General features: G+C 43.8%; 1 protein-coding gene across 8 annotated transcripts in view; it reads right to left on the reverse strand.

Moving 5' to 3' along the window:
• Positions 1-23,558, reverse strand: part of Ica1 (islet cell autoantigen 1) — a 157,181-nt gene that overhangs the window by 33,329 nt on the left and 100,294 nt on the right. For all 8 annotated transcript variants that reach the window (XM_041675536.1, XM_041675533.1, XM_041675530.1 and 5 more), the window contains exons 8-12: positions 23,134-23,232; positions 11,346-11,443; positions 8,936-8,988; positions 6,229-6,291; positions 6,094-6,132 (exon numbers count right to left, since the gene is read on the reverse strand). In XM_041675536.1, the coding sequence (XP_041531470.1) occupies positions 6,094-6,132; positions 6,229-6,291; positions 8,936-8,988; positions 11,346-11,443; positions 23,134-23,232 (352 nt within the window). The remainder of the gene's footprint in view (positions 1-6,093; positions 6,133-6,228; positions 6,292-8,935; positions 8,989-11,345; positions 11,444-23,133; positions 23,233-23,558) is intronic.

Below are 23,558 nucleotides of genomic sequence, written 5' to 3' on the forward strand. Positions count from 1 at the left end.
TTTCATGTTTAGTGTTTAGGCTTCTTGTCTCGGTATTTAGCACAGACATGAGTGGCTTCTGCTAACTAGCTTCTCTTCCCTTTCCTTCAGGTGTTTTTTCCTGAGAAGCACACTGTCCCTCTGTGATCCTGCCCGCCCACTACAGGTGTGTGTGAGTGGCTGGGCAGGTCGGAGTTCGCCATCTTCTCAGGCCACAGTGACTGACTCGGGATGACATGCGCTACAGGTGTCTTTGTATTTGCTCTATGAAAAGTGGATGGAAAAAGACCCATCCTTCTTTGGGGGTCTCAGATCCAGAGATATAAATCAGAGGCTGTTAGTGAAAATAAAGTCAACATGCAGAAGAAAACAATGTCAAGAGGCAGAAAGGGAATTTAGACAGCACTCAGCCAGTCCCTGAATCTCGCTTGAGTCAATATAGAGCAGAACAACCTCAGTTACATGGCTGAGAGCGCTTTAAGCAAAAGCCCAACCTAACCCATTTCAACACAGGCTTCAACCTTATAACTAAATGAATCCTGTGCCTATCAAACACAAACACTTCAGTCACGAAGCTGAGGAAACTTTCTCAGGAGTCAGTCATAGATTCAGGTTTCGCCCCTACTGAAGTTCACCATTGAGTATGGTCTGTTATTATCATTCTGCTTGTTTATTTTAAAATTTATTAATAAAAAGTTGCAAATAAAAACGTCATCACATCCTGGCTATTTAACAGTTAAAGCAGGCTGCACAGTGAACTGCGTTCCTCTAAGAGAACTTATTATGTAGCTAAAAGCAAGGAAACTGGTACCGACTTGAACCATAAAACCCAGAAACCTCCTGATTATTACACTGATAATTAAGATGCCTGAAATTACTATGCATAACTTGTAAGAGAACCTTAATTACAAGTCCAAATGGACAGGTTTAGGTCTGCAACCAGGCAAGTCAAGACTTGAGGACTGAAGCTTGTCAGCAGGCCCCGGAGAACTGAGCTGCTCTTATCTTTGCTGGAAACTACCACTCAACCAGAGACAAAGAAAGCATGGAGAGATGCCATAATGTCCTCGGGAGAAGGCTGGTCAGCGCGTCCACCCACACAGACCAACAAAGACGGCTACCGAGTTGTGGGCCACAACTTCCTTTGGCTCGGCGTCTCCAAATGTCTGCCTCCAATCCAAGTTCTCCAACTCCTGACCACAAAGTCTTATCTTATCCTTTGTGGTGTGCCTACTGGTAAGGCAGCTGCAGCTCCAGGAGACGGCCTCCCACCCTGCTCCTTTGCCTACACCAACTGTGATATCATTCCTTGTCCAAACACTTGCACATGCACTTCCGGGCTAAGGTGTAAGGTAGCTGTCCCAACGGTGGCATGCAGGATGCCCGTATGCTCTGCCAGTGATCAAGTGTATTAGGGCCACCTGACAATGTTGTCTCCCTGGGGAGGAGAACTGCTTTTCCTTCAGAACGTAGGTAGGGTTTTGTTTTGTTTTTTGTTTTTTCTGTATGCTGACAGAGAACTGACTGGGTTCTCACACACAAACTAGGAACGTTTTGTGAACATGTGACAGTTTTTATGGCCACAGTGCTCTTCAAGGTACCATGCAGACACAGAGGCAGAATGGCCAAGAAGCCAAAACCTCCATATGGCTCTCTTGAACAACCCTGAGAAATATGAAGCCTGGGGCCTGGGAAACATTCCCTAGAAGAACTGGTCCTGAACCAGTGAGTTCTAGACTGGAAAAAAAAAAAAAAAAAAAAAAAAAAAAAGCCCCAAAGTAGAGGAAACTCAAGTTTAGGCAGAGTGTGGAAAACTGGTCCAGATAATGCTTTTGAAATCATACTGAGTTTCATGACCTCAGCATAAACTAGGGGCACAGAACAAGGAAACAGCTACACAGTCAGAAAACGAGAACACAGGACAACAACAAGATAAATGTCACTTGATTTACCTTCATCTGTGTGAAACAGGAAGGCTGACTTCTCTGGGTTTCTCCCTGTTCCCCACGCCCCACAGAATGACTAATGTTAAAGGCCGCAGGGCTGCAGAGCCGCTGAAACCCCAAACACCAACACTACCCTCCTGTCACCCAAAGGAAGGCCGGGGGAAGACAGCAGAAAACCACCTGACACTGTCCGCACAGAAGAACAGTCTCAGCCTCTGCGAGCAGATTGTTCTTGTTTGGAACTGAAGAATGCCGCTTTCAAAAGCTTCCTTCGGGTTTAAAAATAATAATAAATAAAAACCTCAACTGACAGGGGCCCAGGTGGGGTAAGTGCTCATCTGTGCTTTCTGAAGAAACAAGAGCAGCACACACAAAAACACCTGAGTGTTACAACCCAGCCCCTCCGCTTTAGTATTAGCTTAGCAAGTCACCTCGCTCCTGACAGGGCAGGATCAAGTCTTTAAGAATCTCTATAGGAATAATTCCATGTACAGCACACTACTACACGGCTATGAACATTTATTTTATTATTTATTTGGTTTCATCAAGCAGAGTTTCATGTGGCCTGAGCTGGGCCTCAAATACGTCCTGCAGTCGAGGGTGGCTATAATCTCCTGAACTTTAACCCTCTCCCTCCCAGGTGCTGGGATTCCAGGTGTTTGCTGACACACTCCTGCCTTCAGTAGTTCTTTTAGAAGCTTATGTCCTTGGGCTGGGGGTGTGGCTCAGTGGGAGAGGGCTTGTCTAAGGCATTAAGGATGAGCTCTTCCCAGCACTCTGAAGAAAAAGCGCCTAATTATTTCCTGAGGTGACCCAGGTTACCAGCATTTCCCAGAATGCTGAGCGGAAGGGAGGAGGGGTTTATGAGAGCAGATGGAATTTAGCACTTGGTCATTATTTGTCCTGAGGCAAAGCAATCAGATCTCTCATGTGACAGTAAGGATGACTAGAGGTGACAGATCTGTGACTCCAGAGAAGCCAGGCAACGTGGGATAGCACATGATCGCTGTGGGCTAAAGGTTATCACCTAGACCTCGGCTAGCTGCTGAATGAACTATCATCCTTACACCTGGCCAGATTTAGAGACACAAGCAGTAACAGAGCACGGAAAGCAAACAAACATGTTTTTGTAATAAAGACAAGTTTTGTTCTGCTTTTTAATTGGCCTAGACCTTCTGTTTTGGGTATAAAGGCTTAGTGACAAGATTTGGGAAGTTGAACTCATTAAATTTTCATCTCCTTTGCACTACATCTTTTTGTTCAGTAGGATGTTATTTGCGGGGAGGGCCCAACTGGAGGAACACAAAGATTTCTGCATGCTCTAATTCACGAATCCAGGCCACATGTCATGTGTGGTATATGGTGACTTCAGATCCATTTTCAAGATCTTACAATGTCACCAATATTTTATTAAATGTTTTTATACTGTGTGGTCAAGCATTGGTTTTCTATTACTTTATGACTTAGTAGAAGAAAGTGGCGCTGGGGCTAGAGGTCCTAAGTCTTATAAAATCAGCCATCCTTGGATTAAGTGCTTTTGATTTCTTCACATCTAAAGTTTAGCGTACTACGATCCGCGTTTTAATTCAGAGTTTAGGCTGGCGGCGGCTCTGAGAAGACATGCATGCTGAAGTGAACAGAGTAGCAGCATTCTTTTTTCTTTAGTCACCACAAGTTCCCCGTGTGTCAAGAGCATCTTTAGACTTGTGGTTTAGCGCCGATACCCCGCAGTGGGAGCCAGGGGAGAGCTCTGTGGGGCAGCAGCGATAAAGGGACAGGGTGGCTTATGTGATTGCATTTGATTGGGGAGTCCCGTGACTCCATCTTTTTGCCTGAGAACCAATACATGTACGAGGGAAGAGCACATCTAGCTTCATCTTTAGAGCTAAAAGCAACGGGGCATGAAACTTGCTTTCAATAAGCAGATGTCAATCTTCATCTGATGGGCCCTGGCACATGAGGATGCTGTGAAAGCCAGCAGACATTTGCAAGCAGTAGCCCTTCTGAGTTAATTCCCTGAGGAGGTGCTGGCTTTGGGGCTAAGGTTGTCACAATCTATCATTACTTTAAAAAAAAATCCACATCTTTTTTTATCCCTTACAAAGGGAGAGGAAGCAAGAACACGGACTCCTATTTTCTGTGTCTGAATACGAAAGCTCTAGAAGGCTGGGGGCATAGAAGAGGCACTTCGTTGTCAAGATGGAGTGTGAACCAGTTTACAGAAATGGGGTGAGTTTTTAAAATATAATATTCTATTATCATCTATACTAGTATAAATATACTACCTATTCAAAAATCAAGTCTACTAAAATAATAAAATTAAATAGAGTTAGGAACAAAGGAAAAACCATATAGACAAGACTCTGGGGTTGGGAGGAGTATCAATCCATCAAAATAAGTTGGGTCATGCATCATGCATATGATTATGAATACATTTATTAAATGTTAAGAGTTGTTGAAACTGGGCTTGCTGTACTATCTCATTTTAGTAAGATTAAAATATTTCAGTACTCTAATTTATAAAGGATATTTTTATTCCATTAAAATGTTTTATTCTTAAATCAGAGGGGAAAGGTCCTTACAAAAATGGGGGCTACAAATGGCCACTCACACTGTTTGTTCATTCATTTCATTACTGGTATGGTTTTTGGTTTACCAATCTGCACCATTTTGATGGAATATTGTATAGCATGATGCCTTCAGTAAGACATTCACAAGGCAAGGAGCCTTCTACCTGTGAGTCTATATTCCAAGTCCTGGGAAATTCTTGGCAAACTTATAGTGACTTTGTACCTTTGAGAGATTCTTTTTTCTCTAATACTCTGTGGATTCTGTCCATACCTTGACGGATAATCTTGAGTTTTAACTGGACTGGATTGATGGCCATGTAGGAGACGATTAAGGACACCTCTAGGAGTATCTGTGTTTCAGAGAAAACTAGACCATGTGGGCTTTGCCCTAATCAAGGTGACCCACTGACTGACTCAAATTTTAAGTAAATAATTCGGAGGTGGTGGAACCGTGGAAGTGCTGAGATGAAGGAAGTGGCTAGCTGGGGGCGTGTCTTCGTGCTGGTTCCTTCCTGTTGCTCCACTTTCGGGCCTTTCGGGTGAGTGGCTTTTCCACCATGCTCTTCCTCCACAATGTTTCCGCCTTGCCACAGAGTTAAAAAGCCAGCAGACCATGGACTGGAACCATGAGCCAAGATAAACCACCCTTCCTTCCTTTAAATGTTTCTCCCAAGCATCTTTCACAAGAGCAGACCATCTAACAGGCCAAGTTCAGACCAAGCTGAAACATACCCTGGTTAACCGAGGTCCACAGGGTGGCTTGGGTCAGTATCTATGCTCTAAAGAACCTGTATGATCAGGACAGAATGCCAATCTCCAGGCCAAGGGATTTTCTGATGTTTGGCTCAGAGTCTCAGGGGCATTTTGGACTCTTAATAAATCATTTAAAGGAAACCTTTGTTTGAATGAAAAGCAAAGACTAGGACTGATTACACAGAAACTACTCAGTTTCCTTAGATCACCCAGTACCATGAGTGTCATCTAAATTCAGGGTCCTGAATTCTCTTTTAGGTGGCTATTTAGTAGCCTGAATAAGATTTCTAAGTCTGATTGACCTGGTTTACTAAGGTTCAATAAACATACAGCAACTGTACACCATCTAGAGGACGTTCCCAATCCTCCTTTCTCAACAAGCCATCATTCCAAGAGTATTCCTGCATCAGAAACCACAAAATAACCTTTTCATACATGAGTTCCATTCCTGACAGTTACCTGGCAAGGCTACTATGCTTGGTCCCATTTTACAAGCAAGAACAACTGAGGCTTACAGAGTTTGTATATGAAGCAAATTAGTTAAGGTCATTGATGGAGGAACAAAATTCAGAATTTTCACATATCTTATTTGAAAAGTTAGTTTTTCTATTACAGCACAGTCCCTTTGTCATAATTTTCAGCTTTTAAGACGTCGTCTAAATCATAATAACATACATATTACATTTTGCTTGAGCATAGGTAAGATAACTTATAATGACTGTCACCTAAATTTTTTGCTTATAACTGTAAAGCTATTAAAAGGATAACTATTGAGTTTTCTGGCACCAATAAAAGAGAACTTAATTTAATCAAATTATAAACTTCAAAGAATGTGTAAATCTTACCTTCTTCGGGTTTCATGTCTAATAGTTCATCTATTGGTCCTTAAGAGAAGAGAAAGAAAACAAATTATTAGTTAACTCCATTTCACTCGGAGTTTGAATGAATCATTAAAACTGGGAAGTCTGTCTTTAGGTTACCTGAGCATGCGTCGTGCGCAGGGCTTTTGTCTATGGAAGACAGAGTGCTTTTCTCTTCTTCAGCTGAAACACAATGTATGCAGTTGGTTATGAGCAGCCCACAGTGGTACATTTTTATAAGTTATGTGTGAGGTAAATACACACACTGTTAGAAAGCATGCAAAGTCTAAGCTAGCTTATGTAAGGCAGTGGTCCTCAGTTTCCCCTTTACATCAGCTATTGGCTCTCAATGAATTTAAATCTGGGGTCTCTGTTGATTTCCAAATTTAAATCTGGAATTTCAATTTTATTTAATTCATTTAACTAAATTTAAATTCGACAGTTTCAAAGAATCTCTGTTTTGTTTAATAGATAACCCACACGATACTCTATTTATCTTTCTATTTTCACCCATGGAAAATGAATGACAAGTCATTGGATATTACTTGGTATCACTAACAAATATTAACCACATAGGCCTAAAATGAAAAAGGGAATACTGAATTCTCAATAAAGAATCTTTAGTTTTTAAAGACTGAAAACCCTGTATTCTCTAATTCTGAGGAAAGCTGCAGATACGCTAGAAAGACCAGTAGATGCTAAGGGCACGCCTGGTGGGTAAGGCGACGAGCTGATGGTGACAGAAGGCTGGGGGCAGGTAATACTTTACACGACACTCTAATGGAAGAAACAGGTCATTTCATATTTAAAATACCCATCAAATATGGAGCACTAGAAGGAAACATTATATCAAGTGGACTTTGAGTGATAAGGGGGCTTCTATTTAGGCTCATTGATTCTTATAAACACCATGCTGGGATGGAGTGATGCTAGTTGAAAGTAGCATCTGCAGGGACTAAGGGACATGGGGAAACTCTGTCCCTTGAACTAACTTGGCTCATAATAAGCAATCCAGTGTGGCTGTACAAGCGTGAGTAGGCACGTGATAGGACAGTCTCAACTCAGTTTGCTCGTGTTCACCCGACCTTCGACAGGTCCCAGAATAAGACAGATGCCACTTGAATGATAATGGATTCGAATCTCAAAAGAGGATGCAAATATCACACCAATTAAATTATATAAGAAAAGAGAAACTTCGCATTTTCATATACTGTACAAATCTATATAACTTATATAGATTTGAAACTTTTCTATGAATATAAGAAACTGGAGTTGACATTCTCCCAAAGAACTAAGTATGTTCTACTCTATGATCTTGAGTCCCAAACAATATTCATGCCATAGGTTCACAGAGGGGCACTGAGGTTGGAGGCCTGGATCAACACAGACGGTTTGTCCAGGGCCACGAAATCAGGCCTAGACCTTACTTTTCTCCGACTCTAGAATTTTGCTTTTCTTACATTTTCTAGTTCTTCTGGCTCATTCCTTTGCTCAAATATATCTTTTCCTTTGACAAGTCTTACAATAGCAAATGGCTTTAGGCACTTGTAAAAGTGGGAAGAGCCAGGGTGAAGAGGAATGGAGCAGAAGAACAGTTCTGGGACTTGCTTCACACATCTCCTCTCCTGGCTCAAGGCAGGGAAGAGGAGACTATGTCCCCAGGAGGGCCTGTCTGAACAGAAGGCTGGACGATTTCTGTTACCGATACAACATCTTTAGTTACCTATATAATGTCAACCACCTTTCCATCTATGGAGATTTTAACTCCTGGTGAAGGGTTCAACACCCATACATATTGGTTTTACTATAATTTTCCATCGTCTGTACCTTTATGATAAGGAGTCAACAGAAATTCTGGCAGCAGTTCAGGAGCCACATCAGAGTGGCACCTCCCAATGCGCAGAGCCTCCTCCTAAGGTAGGCTTCAGTTCACCTTGAGGTAGCTGGTGCCACTCCTTAATGTAGCCTGAGGATTCACTTGGGAGGGCAAAGTCAGGGCAATTTTGTCTCCAACAATGAGGAACACGAGGAATGCCCACCCAGAAATCACCACTGAACACACCTGGATGTGATATCAAGATTGCACTAAGACCTGGAGCTAGGGCTACCTGTTGGGCTGGAACCTCAAGCTCACTCCTGCTTGATCCAGAAAATCCCACTCCTCTCTCTCCAAACCCCACCCTCTCAGAGAAACTCCAGGAAAGAAAAGGTGCCAAAAAGCCCAGTTCCCCATTCTTGGCGACCAGAGCAGTTTCTCCCGTGAAGTTGCCAGCAGTCCAATCTCCGCCAAAAGTGCTAAGTTTTTGACCACACTTGGGTGCAAACCCACCTTATGGCAAATAGGCCATCACCCCTCAGCTACAGGCTATATAATCTCCCTGCTTTGGTTTGCATGTGTGACTTTTTCTGCCTGTGTCTCTGGGACCGGAGAACTCACTGGGGAGTTGCTTTGCTTAAAGAAATCTGTTCTTTTATTTTTTTAAATTCAGCTTAAGCTGGCTTGTCATAAGGAAACCTATTATCATGATACAGAAATTACTCCTCAGAGCAGTCCAGAAATCCTATCTCTTGGAAAGGGGTGGCTATTTGCCATGTCCCACCACAAGGAGGATGCCGAAGTTTCTGGTTCAAACCACACAATGTCTCTTGGTACTACTAAAGGGTTGGCAGCACTAATATCGGAGACTACAGGAAGCAGACTAATATAGCCTTTTCTTAAGATGGAAAAAAACCAACCAAGAGGTAATTTACCAGAAAGAGAAACAAGTTGGCTGTTGTACATTCCAGCAGGGTCTCTGAAGCAATGGAAATGGAAATTAAAACTTACCCTTACAAGGAGAGGATTCTTTTTGCTGGTTCTCATCCTCCAAAGAAATTAATCTTAAAATAAAAAGAAGGCCGAGTTACACAGTTCTGCAAATTTGTGTTTATGGTATAGCTATATTCGTCAGTGCAGTATCTATTTCTTCATTTACCACAACCCCTGCCCTTGCGCGCACACACACACACACCCACACACACACCCACACACACACACAGAGCAGGGGTAGAGGAAGAGAGATGTAGACACAGAAAGAGGCATCTATTTTCTGCGGAAGAAATAGCACTGCTTGCTTTTTGTAACACAGCATCTTCATACATGAGCATCCCTTCCCTCCCAAACCCAGGCTCTCTTGCCCGTTGGAACAAACTCTTCCCAGGACTTTGCAGGCAGACCCTCCAGCACCCCCCACCCACTTGGTACTTCCTAGCGTTTACCTGCTATTTCTGAACAAAATTCCTCGTAACTTTCTACTGTCATTTAGAACAGTGACTGGTATGCTTTGGGAGATCTCAAAGAAGACGTGCTAAGACACTTGAGAAACCCTAATTAGTGAAAGGAAACCCATCGAGAGTCCCATGCAGTTCTCTTCTGAGTATCCGGGTTGCATTCACTTACATGTTTGGGTGCTGTGTGGGACTTACTCTGGCGTGGCCTCTAATGGGGCTCACCACAGTACCGTACCATCCCCAAGCTACAGCTCATTCTCTACAGTGTGGACACGGTAGACTGAATACATGGTGGATCCACGGGAGAAGGGCTTCCACAGAGAGCGCCTACACCATGCCAGCATGCGGCAGCGCCCACACCATGCCAGCATGCGGCAGCGCCCACACCATGCCAGCATGCGGCAGCGCCCACACCATGCCAGCATGCGGCAGCGCCCACACCATGCCAGCATGCGGCAGCGCCCACACCATGCCAGCATGCGGCAGCGCCCACACCATGCCAGCATGCGGCAGCGCCCACACCATGCCAGCATGCGGCAGCGCCCACACCATGCCAGCATGCGGCAGCGCCTACACCATGCCAGCATGCGACAGTGCCTACACTGCGCCAGGCCATCATGTAGCAGCGTCTACACCGCGCCAACATGCAGCAGCCCCTACACTGTGCCAGCATGCAGCAGGCAGTCACTGGTTGCTCCTTGCCAGGAGGCAATTGTGCAGGTCCACATCACAGCCTGTGAAAACTTGTCTGCATTCTGCACCAGAGAAACTTTCCAGGCTTTTCTTTAAAATTAAAAATGGGCTGATGTTGGGAACAGATATGTCTATGGAACTAAAAGGATATCCCAAACTTTCTGAGAACTAGGGTGAAAATGTCAGCCTGTCTAACCAGAAAGCTGTCATCTAAATGGGAGGTGTGTAGACAAGGCGTAGAGTGGGGAATCATGGCTCCTGTGCTTTCCTAGGCCAGCCAGTCCAGAGCAACTGAGTCTACAGGCTACCCATCTCCATAGACCAGGCTACCCGTCTCTGTAGACGAGGCTATCCATCTCTGTAGACCAGGCTACCCATCTCTGTAAACCAGGCTACCCATCTCTGTAGACCAGACTGCGCATCTCCATAGACCAGGCTACACATCTCTGTATACCAGGCTGCGCATCTCTGTAGACCAGGCTGCACATCTCCGTAGACCAGGCTATCCATCTCTGTAGCCCAGGCTACCCATCTCCGTAGACCAGGCTGCACATCTCTGTAGACCAGGCTGCACATCTCCGTAGACCAGGCTACCCATCTCCATAGACCAGGCTACCCATCTCCGTAGACCAGACTGCACATCTCCATAGACCAGGCTGCCCATCTCCGTAGACCAGGCTACCCATCTCTGTAGACCAGGCTACCCATCTCTGTAGACCAGGCTACCCATCTCAGTAGACCAGGCTATCCATCTCCATAGACCAGGCTGCACATTCAAAGTTCCTCTCCCTGGGTAGATTAGGAATCAGGGGCCATTTGCTGCATAGTCACTTTTGTGTTTCTAAATGACAGCAGGTGAGAAATGGTGGCCGGGGAGCCTCTTCCTCCTGCACTCTGGGCTATCCTCTGCTTCAGAGAGGAGAGCAGAAAGCCAGAGTGGTGAGTGGGGAAAGGCCACAATCCCACATGTTTCTAGACTACACGCATGGCTAAGCAATTTCAAAAGCCATAGACTTCAAGAAGAGGAAAGGTGGGGGGATTCCCGTGTATGATCTCTTGTGAGTGCCGATGACCACAGCGAGGGCCAGAACCAGACAGCAGAGAGCCCATGGAGCCGTCATGGGGATACCTGACTTCCTTTCCCAAGGCAGCAGGATGGTGAGGACAGGGCGACCCCTGGGTGTCTGTGGGCTCACTGGGCTTGGCTATGAGGACGCACTAGCCTCACCTGTGAGAAGGACACATGCATCCAGAGGAAGGGGCTAGGGACTTACTGCTTAGGCTCCTGTGTCGCCGCCTCCAGGCTTTCCCTCCGCGGGGTGCTCTTCTTCCCTTCTTTCTCAACTAACTTTTTCATAGGATCTTGCAAGCTCTTGATCGTAAGTCACAGGTAGAAAGAAAGAGAGAAAACATGGGGGATGGGGGAACGTTAAAGAAAAGTCATCAGTAAAAATATTCACCTGCAGTCAGTGCTTGTACCCGCACCCACGGTCCGGGGTTTGTGGAGGTTGTCCCACTCAAGTGGACACAGGTAAAGCTTTCTATGGTGAAGCAACAATGTTCTCTGACAGTTCCAAGAATTGCAGCTTACAAGGGAGGGTTGATTTGCCACGGGGTTTATATGTTTTCCCCTTTGGGATAAGTTATTCAGAAAAGGCCTTTTGGTCACTGTGAACTTTGCTTTCCAGCGACAGCATGCAGCTAGGATAAACACGGCATTGTGCCTGTAGCCCAAACTCTCACACAGCAGAGGCTCCCCGCTGACTCCCAAGCTGAGGTGACCGCATTTGATGTGTAATTTTGTTTGTTATTTTGCAATTTAAAACTCATATTTAAAAATAGTAGCTAATGAAAATCTGTCTTTTTTTAAAAAAGAAAAGAACAAAATAGCATCCTAACATATTCTGACAGCTCAACTCCCACGGAAGGACAGAGCAGGTGTCTCCCCAAGCCTCTGCAGATTAAAAACAGGCAACAGACTTTACTTTCTTTCTACTTTGTTTTGGTTGGCACATCATTTGCTAGAGCTCCTGTTTTAAAGGTTTGTTAAATATTTAAGGGAAGTTTTTGTTTTGAAGAAGCAAGTCCCTACAAACTGCACACCAGTAGCAGAGACCCAGAAAGAGAAAGCCAATGTTTCTTTAACAATGAGTAATGATGTACACAAAACCTACCAAGACAAAAGGACTATCTCAAGACAGTCACCCTTCTTACATTCTCAGAGCTACTAAAGTCCAGGCTGCCATCCTCTGGGCCTCCCCGCCTTTCTGCTCTCATCCCTGTGTGCCTTCCTCAGCTGTGACACTCAGAGGAGCCAGGCAGGCTTGGGGCCAGGGTGGATTGATTAGTGATGGCTGACTGGAGTGACCAGGCAAAGCAGAGCCCAGGCTGACTTTGGAGTCTGCTCCGGACACCAGATGGATACTGGTGTTACCCCTCCACCTCTCCCCAACTGCCAGCCTAGCTCACTCCCCACCCTGAGTAATCTTCCTAAAATATCCATGCCATCATACTACCCTTGTTCTCAAGAATTTACAACAGTTCCTGAGTTTCCTCCATGCCTAATCTACAAACCTCTCTCTGCTTGATTTTAAGTAACCTAAATGCGGTGCTACCTTCACCAGCTCCTGCTGCTTCTCGCTATCCGCAAACCACACCCTTTCATTCAGTTACAGCCGGCTCCTTGGAGTCTTCCCTGTGCTTATTGTTCCCGTCCCATCTTTGTTCTCCCCACTTGCTCACCCCAGAAATCCCGCTCACCCCAGAAATCCCTAGTCCTTTCAAAGCCCAAATCAATTACTACTTTGCACACAACTTCCCTGAGCACTCCGGATTTGAGAACATTCTTTTGACACCAGGTTGCATCTATACTCTGATTATGGTATGCCTTTTTATAGATACTATGTTCTTTCTTAGCCAATATAATTTGTGTATAAAAAACAGTTTAGAGTTGAAGATATAAAATATTTTACATGTTGTGAACATTTAATATTAAAATATATGAGTGCGCATTCACTCACCAATATTCTAATGTACAATCAAGGTTTTTATATCTATTTTAAATATTTATTTATTTTGTATGTGGGGGTAGAGGTGTGCCTCGGAGCATGTGTGTAGGACAGAGGACAACTCGCATAAAGAGTTCTCTCATTCCATTGCATGGGTTCCAGGGAATAAACTCTCCCTGTCAAGCTTGGCAGGCAATATGAGCCTTTGCGCCATCCTGTTACCCAAGGTCCCTCCACCGAGTCTATGTCCTTGATTTAAGTTCTGAGGCATTTTAGTGCATAAAGCCTGTCTGTGCAGCATTGCCATAATCGTTAAGAACGCCCTGCCTCTGGACATTAAGTTCATTCAACTAATAGGTTTTGCGTGTCTACCATGTGTAAGATGTTGTTTGGGATTTTTAGGGTACCAGTGAAAAGAAAAAGCGTTAGCAAGTGATGTGCCCAGACAGATCATTTAAACGGGGAGACAAAAAAATGATCAGATTATTTCAGAGAATGAGATGTCCTCTCTTGGGGCTGGCCCTTCAACTGGGAGTTATGATGAGGAGAAACCAGTCGTGGACAACTAGGTGAGAAGAAAAGCTTGAAGCCAAGACCCAAAGGTAGGAATAGTGTGCCCTGTGTGAAGAAGCCACAGTGGCTGTGATGTAATCAGTTAGAGTAAAAGTCTCAGAAGATCCCATCACGTGGCCAGCAGTGCCTCGCAGGGAGAACATTCTTCTCCCCAGTTCGTCCCCAGTGGTCCTTCTGCCTCCTTTGTTCCCTCAGTCTTTAGTGCTCTGTGTCTCTAATGCATGGGAACTACACACAATACATGGCCAGTGACTGTGGACTGGACTATGAGGGGCAAACGCTACAAAGGGCAGGATTAGAACAAATGGCACAGTGGATCTGGACTGTGCTCTAGACGGCCGTGTTTTAGACACTAAAACAGCCAGTTAAAGCAGTGTGAAAATGCGTGGGTGTGCAAGCATGTTAGAAACGTGTCACCGAAACTGGGAGTTCATCAGATGTCAAGCGCATATTTTTTCAATACATTTGCCAATCATGGCAACACACACACACACACACACACACACTCTCTCTCTCTCTAACAGAAGCTTTATTCTCCATAGAATGGTTCAACTCTGGTCAGAGTGAAGGCAGGAGTATTTTCAGCCAATGTTCTGATGGCTCCCAGGACTCACTTTTAGATCCTATGACACTTGTCCAGACCTCCTGGTTCGCTCAATTATCTTCTCATTGTGTTTTCTTTGTGTCAATCAACACTGGGCAGCCCGTGGACACGTCTGCTTCAGTGGGCTGCGTCTAGCTGCCACGGCCCTTGTCTAAAACCCCAAGATGCCCTTGACAGTTGCATGGTTCTCATTCCTCCTGTCTCCAGCCCACCTCCTCTCCTGACCACACTTGAGCGGCTCTCAGACAATCCCATTGTAATGTAAACTACTCCTTGCCTCTTTTCAAGCCCTTCCCCTGTTGGGCCATTAGCAGGGACTCCATTGTTAGCTCCCTGTCACCACAGACACACTTAAGACACTTTTGTGCTTTCCCAACAGAATAGCTGCAGTTCCAATAGCTACTTTAATTTACTATTAATAATTCCTGTGACAATTGCTCTTCTCTTCCTACATTACTATTGTCTCTATGATAATTTAGCTTCTGCAGCCAGGGAAGTGCTAGATAGGTACTTGTTGGCTGAAATTTCATGTATATAATGCCAACATTAAAAATTAGATCTATTTAGCTAAGAAACTTAAAGGTTAGGGCGAATGCTATAAAGAGGCCTATAAAACCACCAGGAAAATTAATAGTAAACCCACCGGCTTATTTATTTGCTTTGAGAATTTTGACTGAAGGAGAATATTGTGTTCACACACATCAGTTTATCTGAGACACAATCTTCATGCCACAGAATTCAAACATTTCTAAAGATCTAAGTCAAAGATTTCCAATACATTCACAGAGTGCTACACTCGCCAGCATGATCACTGTCAATGGGCAAGTCTGAAGTAGGACTTGTAGATCAAACAAAGTGAAATCAAAAAGACAAAAAGGCTGAACTATGCACAAAGCTTGTTTCTCAGGGAAAATGGAGTATGCTGAAAGAAAAAAAAAAAAACTCTAAAAGCAAGTTCAAAGGCTCGCATCCCGAACCCACCTGAAAATTAGTTTCTGGTGTGACTGTCCAGTGCACAGTATTCTGTAGGATGGAGGAATACTTTCCTGCCTGGACCAGAGGCCACGGGGAGTGGGGAAATGGTTTGGGGGAGTTTGGGGTCAGGGATGATGGAAATGAACTTTTCAGATTATTCTGAAGTTCACAATTTAGATTAAAAAAAACAAAAAACAAAGACCAAAACAAAACAAACAAAAAACTACCTAACCCCACAGCCTCTGAAGAAGTCGGGAGTGACAGAGTTTTCTGAATGTCATCGTGCTCAGGCAGAATGGACAGAAGAGGTTTGGGGCTGTGTGTGAAGAAACAGCCATCAGACAGAACTATTTCCAACTGCTGGCCAACAGAAGCCACATTTGAATCCGTGGCCAGAAATGAAAACTCCGAAGCATTCTGCAACCTCAACCCACTCAGCCCTGCGCTCAGACTGCCTGTGAAGATCACTGCATATTAGCAGTGCACAGTGTCACCCCTCACTGGAAGGTTCTCTGTGGTCAGACCAAGTGGCCTTTCCCTGGTCAGGCTACGACAACAGGCTAACAGTTTCCATCAGTGCACAAATGGTTCCAGGAAGCACACACACAATATATAAGATCAGCGTGGCAAAGGAAATGTGCAGGCCCAGCTTGCGGACGTGTCTTAAAAAGGAAACAGCTTAATATAATCAAGGGAATTACTACTTCCTGTATTAGGAAAATAAAAGCAACAGCAACATTCATCTGAAAGAAAGCAAAACTGTTCAACAAAACAAATTCCTGAGACAAAAGGCCAGCAGCCAGTTCTAATAACCCAAATTGAAGCCCAACTTACACAGCGGAATAACATTTCCTGTAGTTCTTAATTAGCCGCTTTCTTTTCTTTTGCTACTTTCCATTAAATATACTATACGCAAATGAAGGTGCCAAATAATTGTCAGAAAAAGGAAACAAAAGCACTTAAAATAGTTTCGTATGGTCAAAAGATGCTGCATTCCGTTGGGTGTGTGTATGTTTGTGTGTGTGTAATTAGTAACACATGAGGAATAAAAAGCGGAGGACATGGTGTGCACCAGCCATGCGATTCCCGGACCTTTAGAACATATGTGCTCCTCTTCCCTACCACACGCTTCCCCCACCCGGACAAATGACACCATAAAAGGGATCCCACTAATCTAGTACTAGTGCTAATTGGGAACTGAACGATAGAACAACAGAGCGAAGTAAAATTAGAGGGAAAAGCTATCATCAGAAGACATATAATCTTATAAAGTAACATGGGGAATTGGTGGGACGGCATCACAGTGTGCTGGAAAGAGGCGGTCTTTGGAGATACATCAAGCAGCGCTTTGACATGAACACGGTTCTCAATATTCTCAGGGCTCATTTTACCCACCAGAACATGGAGATAATTCCATGGATACACTTTTAGGGACCATTAGAAGGCTAAACTGGGAGAATGCATAGTACCAAACAGTACAAATCTTTCTGGTCAGGACTCTGAAGGGTCTAGAGGGAGCCCAGTGGGTTCAGCGGTCATCTTGTGGCGGGTTCTACACTCTGAGTTCACACTCTCAGGCTTCAAAGAGCCTCCTAAGCTTCGCTGGTTTCCTGGCATGACCATGGAGACTCAGAGAGGTGAAGTAACTTGCCCCAGGCCACTCAGCCAGAGACAGTTAGAAGCTAGACTTGACTTCGCCTTTAAAACTACACTGTTTAGGAAAAGTCTAGAGGAAGCAAGCACATTTACTCCGTTTGCCCTTTAATAAGAAGTGGTGAGGACGGGGAAGCGGATGTCATTCCCCTTTCTTCAAGAGGAGCCGCACCTTCCCAGGCATTTGAGGGACTGCCACATAAATTATAGTTTTCATCTACAAGAGAAAACTTCAAAGTATTATTTTTAATTGGAAGTTATGGCTGTTCTTCTGAAAGGCGGCATTTCTGCTTTCTCCTGCTCACCTGCTTCACAGGCAGAAGTGCCTGTGGGAAGCAGGTCGTAGCATGGTGGTAAATGCCTGAACTTCTGTGTTCCCAGAGCTATTGCGCAGGCCAGAGCTGTGGGCACATGACTAGCTGTCTCTGGGCTCCACTTTCATTTGAAACATGGGAATAGGACTGAGCATACCCATGTGTTCCAAAGATAATTTGAGGGTTAACAAAACACAGGCACTTTCTATAAGCGAATGCTTGAACCTAACAGTGCTATTAATTGCAACCTCAACCTAGGTCCATTTTCAGACTCACACATATTGTGTGAAAACTCTCCTAGACATTAATTCATAGCAGACCGTCTGGCACAGAATAACTACCTAAACAGTTGAGGGTATTCTTTTCTTTCCTACAAAGAGAAGTTAGGGGACACGTAAGGTAGGGGCAGGAGAAGTCCCACCCTGTAGTGAGAAGAGCCCGAGTGACCAGCTGCCAGGGAGAAATCATGCCAATCACCAGAAGGCAGAGCGGCAAATGACAAGAGAAGCTCTGGCTTGCCCAACTCGGGTTTCAGTGGTGGTCCTGGTCAGCTCATCTAGTCCCTCCTCCCCAATGACTGGGATATGCCTCCAAATTTGTTCTTTCCAATGATCTGGCCTGGAACAGCTTGGAAAAAAAAAAAGAAGGAAAAAGAAAGGAAAAAGCATTGCTAGGAAGCCTGTAAAGTAAGGACTCTGAGAAAAAAAAATCTTTAAAGTATAAAAAAAAAAATATTCTGGATGCTCGCCATGAGTAATTGACTTGTTGGGACTGTTAACTAAAATAGCATTGCAGAGATATTTACCCAATTTTCATAAAAACTATTATGGCATTATTTTCAAAGCAAGTTGCTACAGAGCCATGTGGTTTGTTGGTCGATGCTCGAGTGATTGGCTGAGAAACGTGGAGGTGGGTGGAAGAAGGCTGCTCAGCATATGTAGTTGAGAAAAACAAAACTCAGAAAAGGATGTTTTTGCCTTTTGAAACCTAAGAGTACTTTGGTCTCTAGGATGATGTTCCATGCACCAGAGCTGGGACCCGCACCCCAGAAAGAAGAAGGGATGGCCACAGCTGTTCCAGTGGTATTTTTGAACATGCTGGGAGTTAAGTTTTTTAAGTTCAGGTTTCCTTAGAGGTAAATCTTGGCACACACCAAGTGCACGTTGCAAATTCAGTTGGTATTGGTTAGAGCTAGCCTGGCTAATGAATGGCACACCCTCCTGCCTTTCTGGCTTTCCCATTCCTGGTGGGAATTATCTGAGAGCAGACCAAGGCCTGTGGGATGGAAGGTCAGGTTTGGGAATAGACATTGCCAGATGTCCAGGAGAAACCAGGGAGGGTGTGGGCTAGGTTGGTCCTCAATGAGGTCTGGTAAGATTTGCCATTGACAACGTTGCCTGTTGAGACCGGCTATCAAACTAACAATCCGAGATGGAAATGGTAAGAAAATAACTGAAACTGGGCTGCTTGACCTAGCAACCCCAACAAAACCTCTTCCCAGATGCTCTTCGCGGCTGGCTTCATCTGCAGCACTGGGGATGGTGAAGGCCTTGGCTATGCCTCCCACCCCCACCACTGCCTCCACCATCTTCTCTGCCATCACCCTCACCACCAATACCCCTGTCACCACGACCTCCTCCCCCACTCCCACCAGTCTCAGTAACAGCAGCGCTACTAACGCTATAAGCCAACATCACAGCAACACCAACAGTCTTCACGTGCACAGCGCACTGTGCCAACCCCCTCAGCAGCAGCAGCAGCTCCTCCACGACCCCCTCCTCATTCCTGCCTTCACCACCTCTGGCACAGCTGGGCATTGGCAGAGTCGGGCTGGCTGGCTGTGCTCTTATGTGCTTTATCATATTATCTAAAAACGTGAAGAACAAAGGGGAAAAAAATCTAGGGTTCGTTCCTAAAGCACTGACAGGAAGTGTATCACAGGGCTATACCCTGCAGCTGACTGTTTCTGTTAAACACAAGCACTTTAATGGCTTCAAAAATAAAACGCCATCCAAGCACTCAGGTGCGCAATGAGAGGAGTGTGGGTTTCAGGCCAGCTAGGATTACACAGTGAAACACTATCTCACATTTAAACAATTGTGCTTTAATCATGCATACCTATAATTCAGCACTTGGGAGGCTGACGTAGGAGGAACATGAGGTTAAAGTCAGTGCAGGTTATGTCTTAAGCAAATGAAAACAAACCTCGATAGCCCTGTAATACAAACAAAGTAGGGCATGTGGCCTTCAACTCACCTTCAGAAGTGTGTGTCTACTACTGCGTTGTAAAGGGCCCAGACCTCAACCTCTGCTGTAAAGGACCTAGCCCTTATTCTAATATCCCTATAAAAACATCTAGCTCCGCCCACCGTCAGAACGCTGGGTAGGGAGGGAATGGCGATTGATGTAAAAGGAACTGTAGATGCCAGGCTAAGCCACTTGACTCCTCTGTGGCTGTCGCCTGCCCTGGATGCAGGGAGAAATGCATCAGTGATAGCTGCAAGGATGAAGCAAACAATCACATCTAAGGGCTGCCAACTTAAGACGGCACTTCTCTCCTAATGAGGCAGGATTCCATTCAGTTTCTAAAAATGCTTTAAGCTCTAATCCAAATTGCTCCCCCAGAAAAGGGACAACGTTTTCCAGATCCAGGAAGTAACATTCCATGCCTAGCCCCAGGACGTGATAATTCCTGCCATGTGAAAGGTATTCCCAGGTTTGGAATCAGTGTAAAATTAATACATTAAGGGTAATTCATGTAGGATACGCATGTTTAGTAACATTTTAATGAATCAATCAGTATTTGTTGTTTGAAAGCAGAAGCTTGGGAAAACTCACCTTTTATAGGCAGCCATTAGGAGTTAGAATGTTTCTGTTTTGGTTGGAGCCATTACAATGATCAGATTTGCATTTTTGTGTGATTACATATGAAAGCTAAATTTTGTATAACGTTGAATGTTAAAAACTTATCCTGAGATTGAAATGATCCTAACCCCTCCCCAAGGTAGCGTCACTATAATCACTTCAGGCCCGGGCAGAATAGTAATAGTTGTTGCATAAAAGCATTTCCAGTAAGTGGTCAAAATCATCACTTGAATATTTTGAATATATGAGGTAGAGATTCATTTTTATAGTGAATTTATTTCACAAAAGAACTATTATATACTTCATATGGGAAGGTCTATTTGAAGTTCCAAGAGCATGAGTTGTATCCATATATTTGTGCTGTAATAAAATCCCCCTCTCAAACAGGACACACCAAGTGTTTAACACATTAATTATCATCCTTCATCAAGCATAAAACTAATAGTCAGGAAATACAGCTGCAAAGGCACAATTACTAAGGCACTCAGCATACACCCCGAAGCAAAGAAAGCAAATGGCCCGCTTTGCATTACCAGACCTTGCTTGGCAAGCCTCTCCTAAGACAACTTCTCTTTCCTGCCAGAATCCCAAAAGGGCTATTTGCTTATGTAAACCTGGAGGACAAATTAATTGTGAAAACATTTATTTATATTTCAAAATACCCATTATCAATATAGAATGCCATTCTAAAACTATAGGTTTTGAAAGATCATTTGGATGAAATAAAAATTTTATAAATACAGACTATGTTTACTGATGCAAGAATTCTAGATATTCAAACAGCATCATCATACTCGATCAGGGCACATAGGGAATTAATGTATTTCTCTTTTACATTTTATGACATACAATTGGATACACAAGTTTGTCTATCTATAAAAAATAATGACCTGTATATAACAGGATTCTATTATGTCCAGTGGGAGGTCCACATAATTATCTGTCAGCTTGTGTTACCGCTGAAGGCTTAGATCAATGTCATTCTTTTCAGGCTAATGAAAGAACAGCCTATTTAATGAGTTTTTGGATACTTATTATTAATTTGACTGTAACACCATTATATTTTAAGAGATATATTTATCCTACAAGATTATGTTATAAATAAGCTATGCACTATTATTTAACTATAATTTAAGGGAGGGTCAAGGGATATAAAAGCTGTGTGCCTAAAATATTTGTAATTATGTCCTAAATCACGACTGTCAAACTTTCACTGAATTTCTGCTCAGTAATACTCTGACATAAGCAGTATGATCCTTTCTGTAGGGTGAACAGCACAGTAAAAGATCATGGAATCTTACTTTCCTCAGCCCAGGAGGCCAGGATACACGCGTGTTCTTTCACGCTTGGGTAACAACTTCAGCATCCTGAATTCACACTGTCATTTATATACAACAAACTCACACACTGGAAATTTTTAAATTATATTTGAGATTGGGGCTATTTTATTTGTCTCCTGGCCAATTTCTGTTTCAAGGGACATTAACATTTGGTACTGGATGAAAATTAATACACGTGAGCTTGGAACACAAGTTAGCAGTGGAGTGGTTTTGCATGAGGTCCTCGGTTCAATCCTTGGTAGTAGAAAAAGAAAGATGAACTAGCAAGAACAACAGAACAATCAGGATGGCCCAGACGTGTCCCAGGGAAGGGTGGTCTGCGGTCTGCTCAGGCCAGGCTAAGAACTGTGGGTAGCCTGAGCTGTAAATGTGATCTGCCTTGCTCAGGAGGACGACGTCCTAAGCTGCTGAGCACATCTGTAAATCACGAAGAAGAAAAGCAGCTGCGTCCAACAGTAACATTGCCAGTGTGACGGAGGCTGCTTGCTGACTGTGCATGGGACTTTTGGCAGATGACACACAGACAGGATAGATAAGAAATGAAAAGCCTCTCCTGGCAAGTGTGCACAGTTGACAGAGTGAAACAGTGCATATTCAGGGGGCACTCGCCAGGAGGTATGCCCATAAGCACCAACTGAGCAACAGAGCAAGGCAGGGACTGTGAGGAACAGCTCCATGGCCAGGTGTCTCAGGGCGAGTGGACATTCCTGGGTCCCTCTTGAGACTTTCACTTTCACATAAGGTCTTTGAAGGCTTCTACTTCAGTATTTTTGTAGATTTGTAGGTGACTTGTAAACATTTAAAATCAAAGATGCATTTTAAGGCAAAAAAAGAAGCAATAGGTTTTTAATGTTTTCTTAGCAAAGTGGACCCTTATAAATTGCTTTAAAAATTAGAAGTGAGTAATTTCAAGGTTTGCTTTTACAAGTTCTTGCCTGATAGTTTTCTTTCAAATACACAACCCAACAACAAAGCACCCACTGTTCTCCCCCATCAATTCTTAAAATCCTTCTGGAATGAAAATCACTTTCTTATCTTGATGTGCATTCATTTCTAGCAACCATTAGGGCGAGATAATTCCAAGTCAGTTTCAACACTGAGAATCAGACACTGCACAAATCCCCTTTGAGGCAAGAATCCTTGGATTTAATGTTGCTCTTTCAATTAGAAAATATTACTATAGTCTTATTGAAAGTTCCAATCCTATGTTGAATATAACTTCAGAATAAAGAGATAGTTTTCAGAAATAATGGAGGAAATAAATATATCTTCTCAGATGAGCATATTCGGGTTTAATAATTAAAAAATAGGGATGTAATTCAGTCATAGAGTGGTGTAGGAGGTCCTTCTATGTGTTGCTTTCATTGGTTAGTAAAGAACTGCCCTGGCCTGTTGATAGGGCAGAACTTAGGTAGGCGGGGAAGATGGAACTGAAATCTGGGAGGAAAAAAGCAGAGTCAGAGAGACGCCATGGATGCCCTCCTTCAACAGTAGAGTATGAGCAGTCTCGCATGTGCAAAGCCTAAATTCCAACCTAGGTAATGAGAAAATAAAACTAACCTAAACAAAAAGTAATTAGTTACTTGTTCTTGAGCGATCTTGCTTCAACAATGTCAAATGAGTATGGATTATCATGATGTATAATAGCTGTCCCTGCCTTGGGTTTGCCTTGGGATCCAAACAAAACTGCCCTTTCACAGATTTGCTAGCTGTCTCTCTGGGTTTCATACCTTTAATGTCGTGAATTCATACGGTTGATAACCTTTGAAGCTTTCATGAATGGCTGCCATGGTGTGAGAAGTTTTCTCCCAAAAGTGGAGCAGAGTAGTCTGTAAAGAAAGATGGTAAGATCAATAATGTCTCAAACGCCCATTTCTGACCCTGGTCCCCAGAGAAGTAGTTTTATCTATGACTTTCCAGGTTGTCTCACATCTGATTTGTACTCATCTTTGTACCTGTTTCTCTCATAGTTCACTTAGACTTGGCATATCATCCAACTAAATTCTCACTAATGCTTAGGTTGCTCCTACAACTTGGACCTTCATCTCTCCATCTTCTTTGTCCCATTCAGTCCATTCTCCAAAACCCAGGGCATTTGGCATTGTTTTCTCCTTCCTTCCTTCCTTCCTTCCTTCCTCCCTCCCTCCCTTCCTTC

The sequence above is a fragment of the Microtus oregoni genome, unplaced genomic scaffold (genome assembly GCF_018167655.1).
Source record: "Microtus oregoni isolate MIOR12 unplaced genomic scaffold, Mior012 000026F_ref0000081, whole genome shotgun sequence".
Classification (NCBI taxonomy): domain Eukaryota; kingdom Metazoa; phylum Chordata; class Mammalia; order Rodentia; family Cricetidae; genus Microtus; species Microtus oregoni.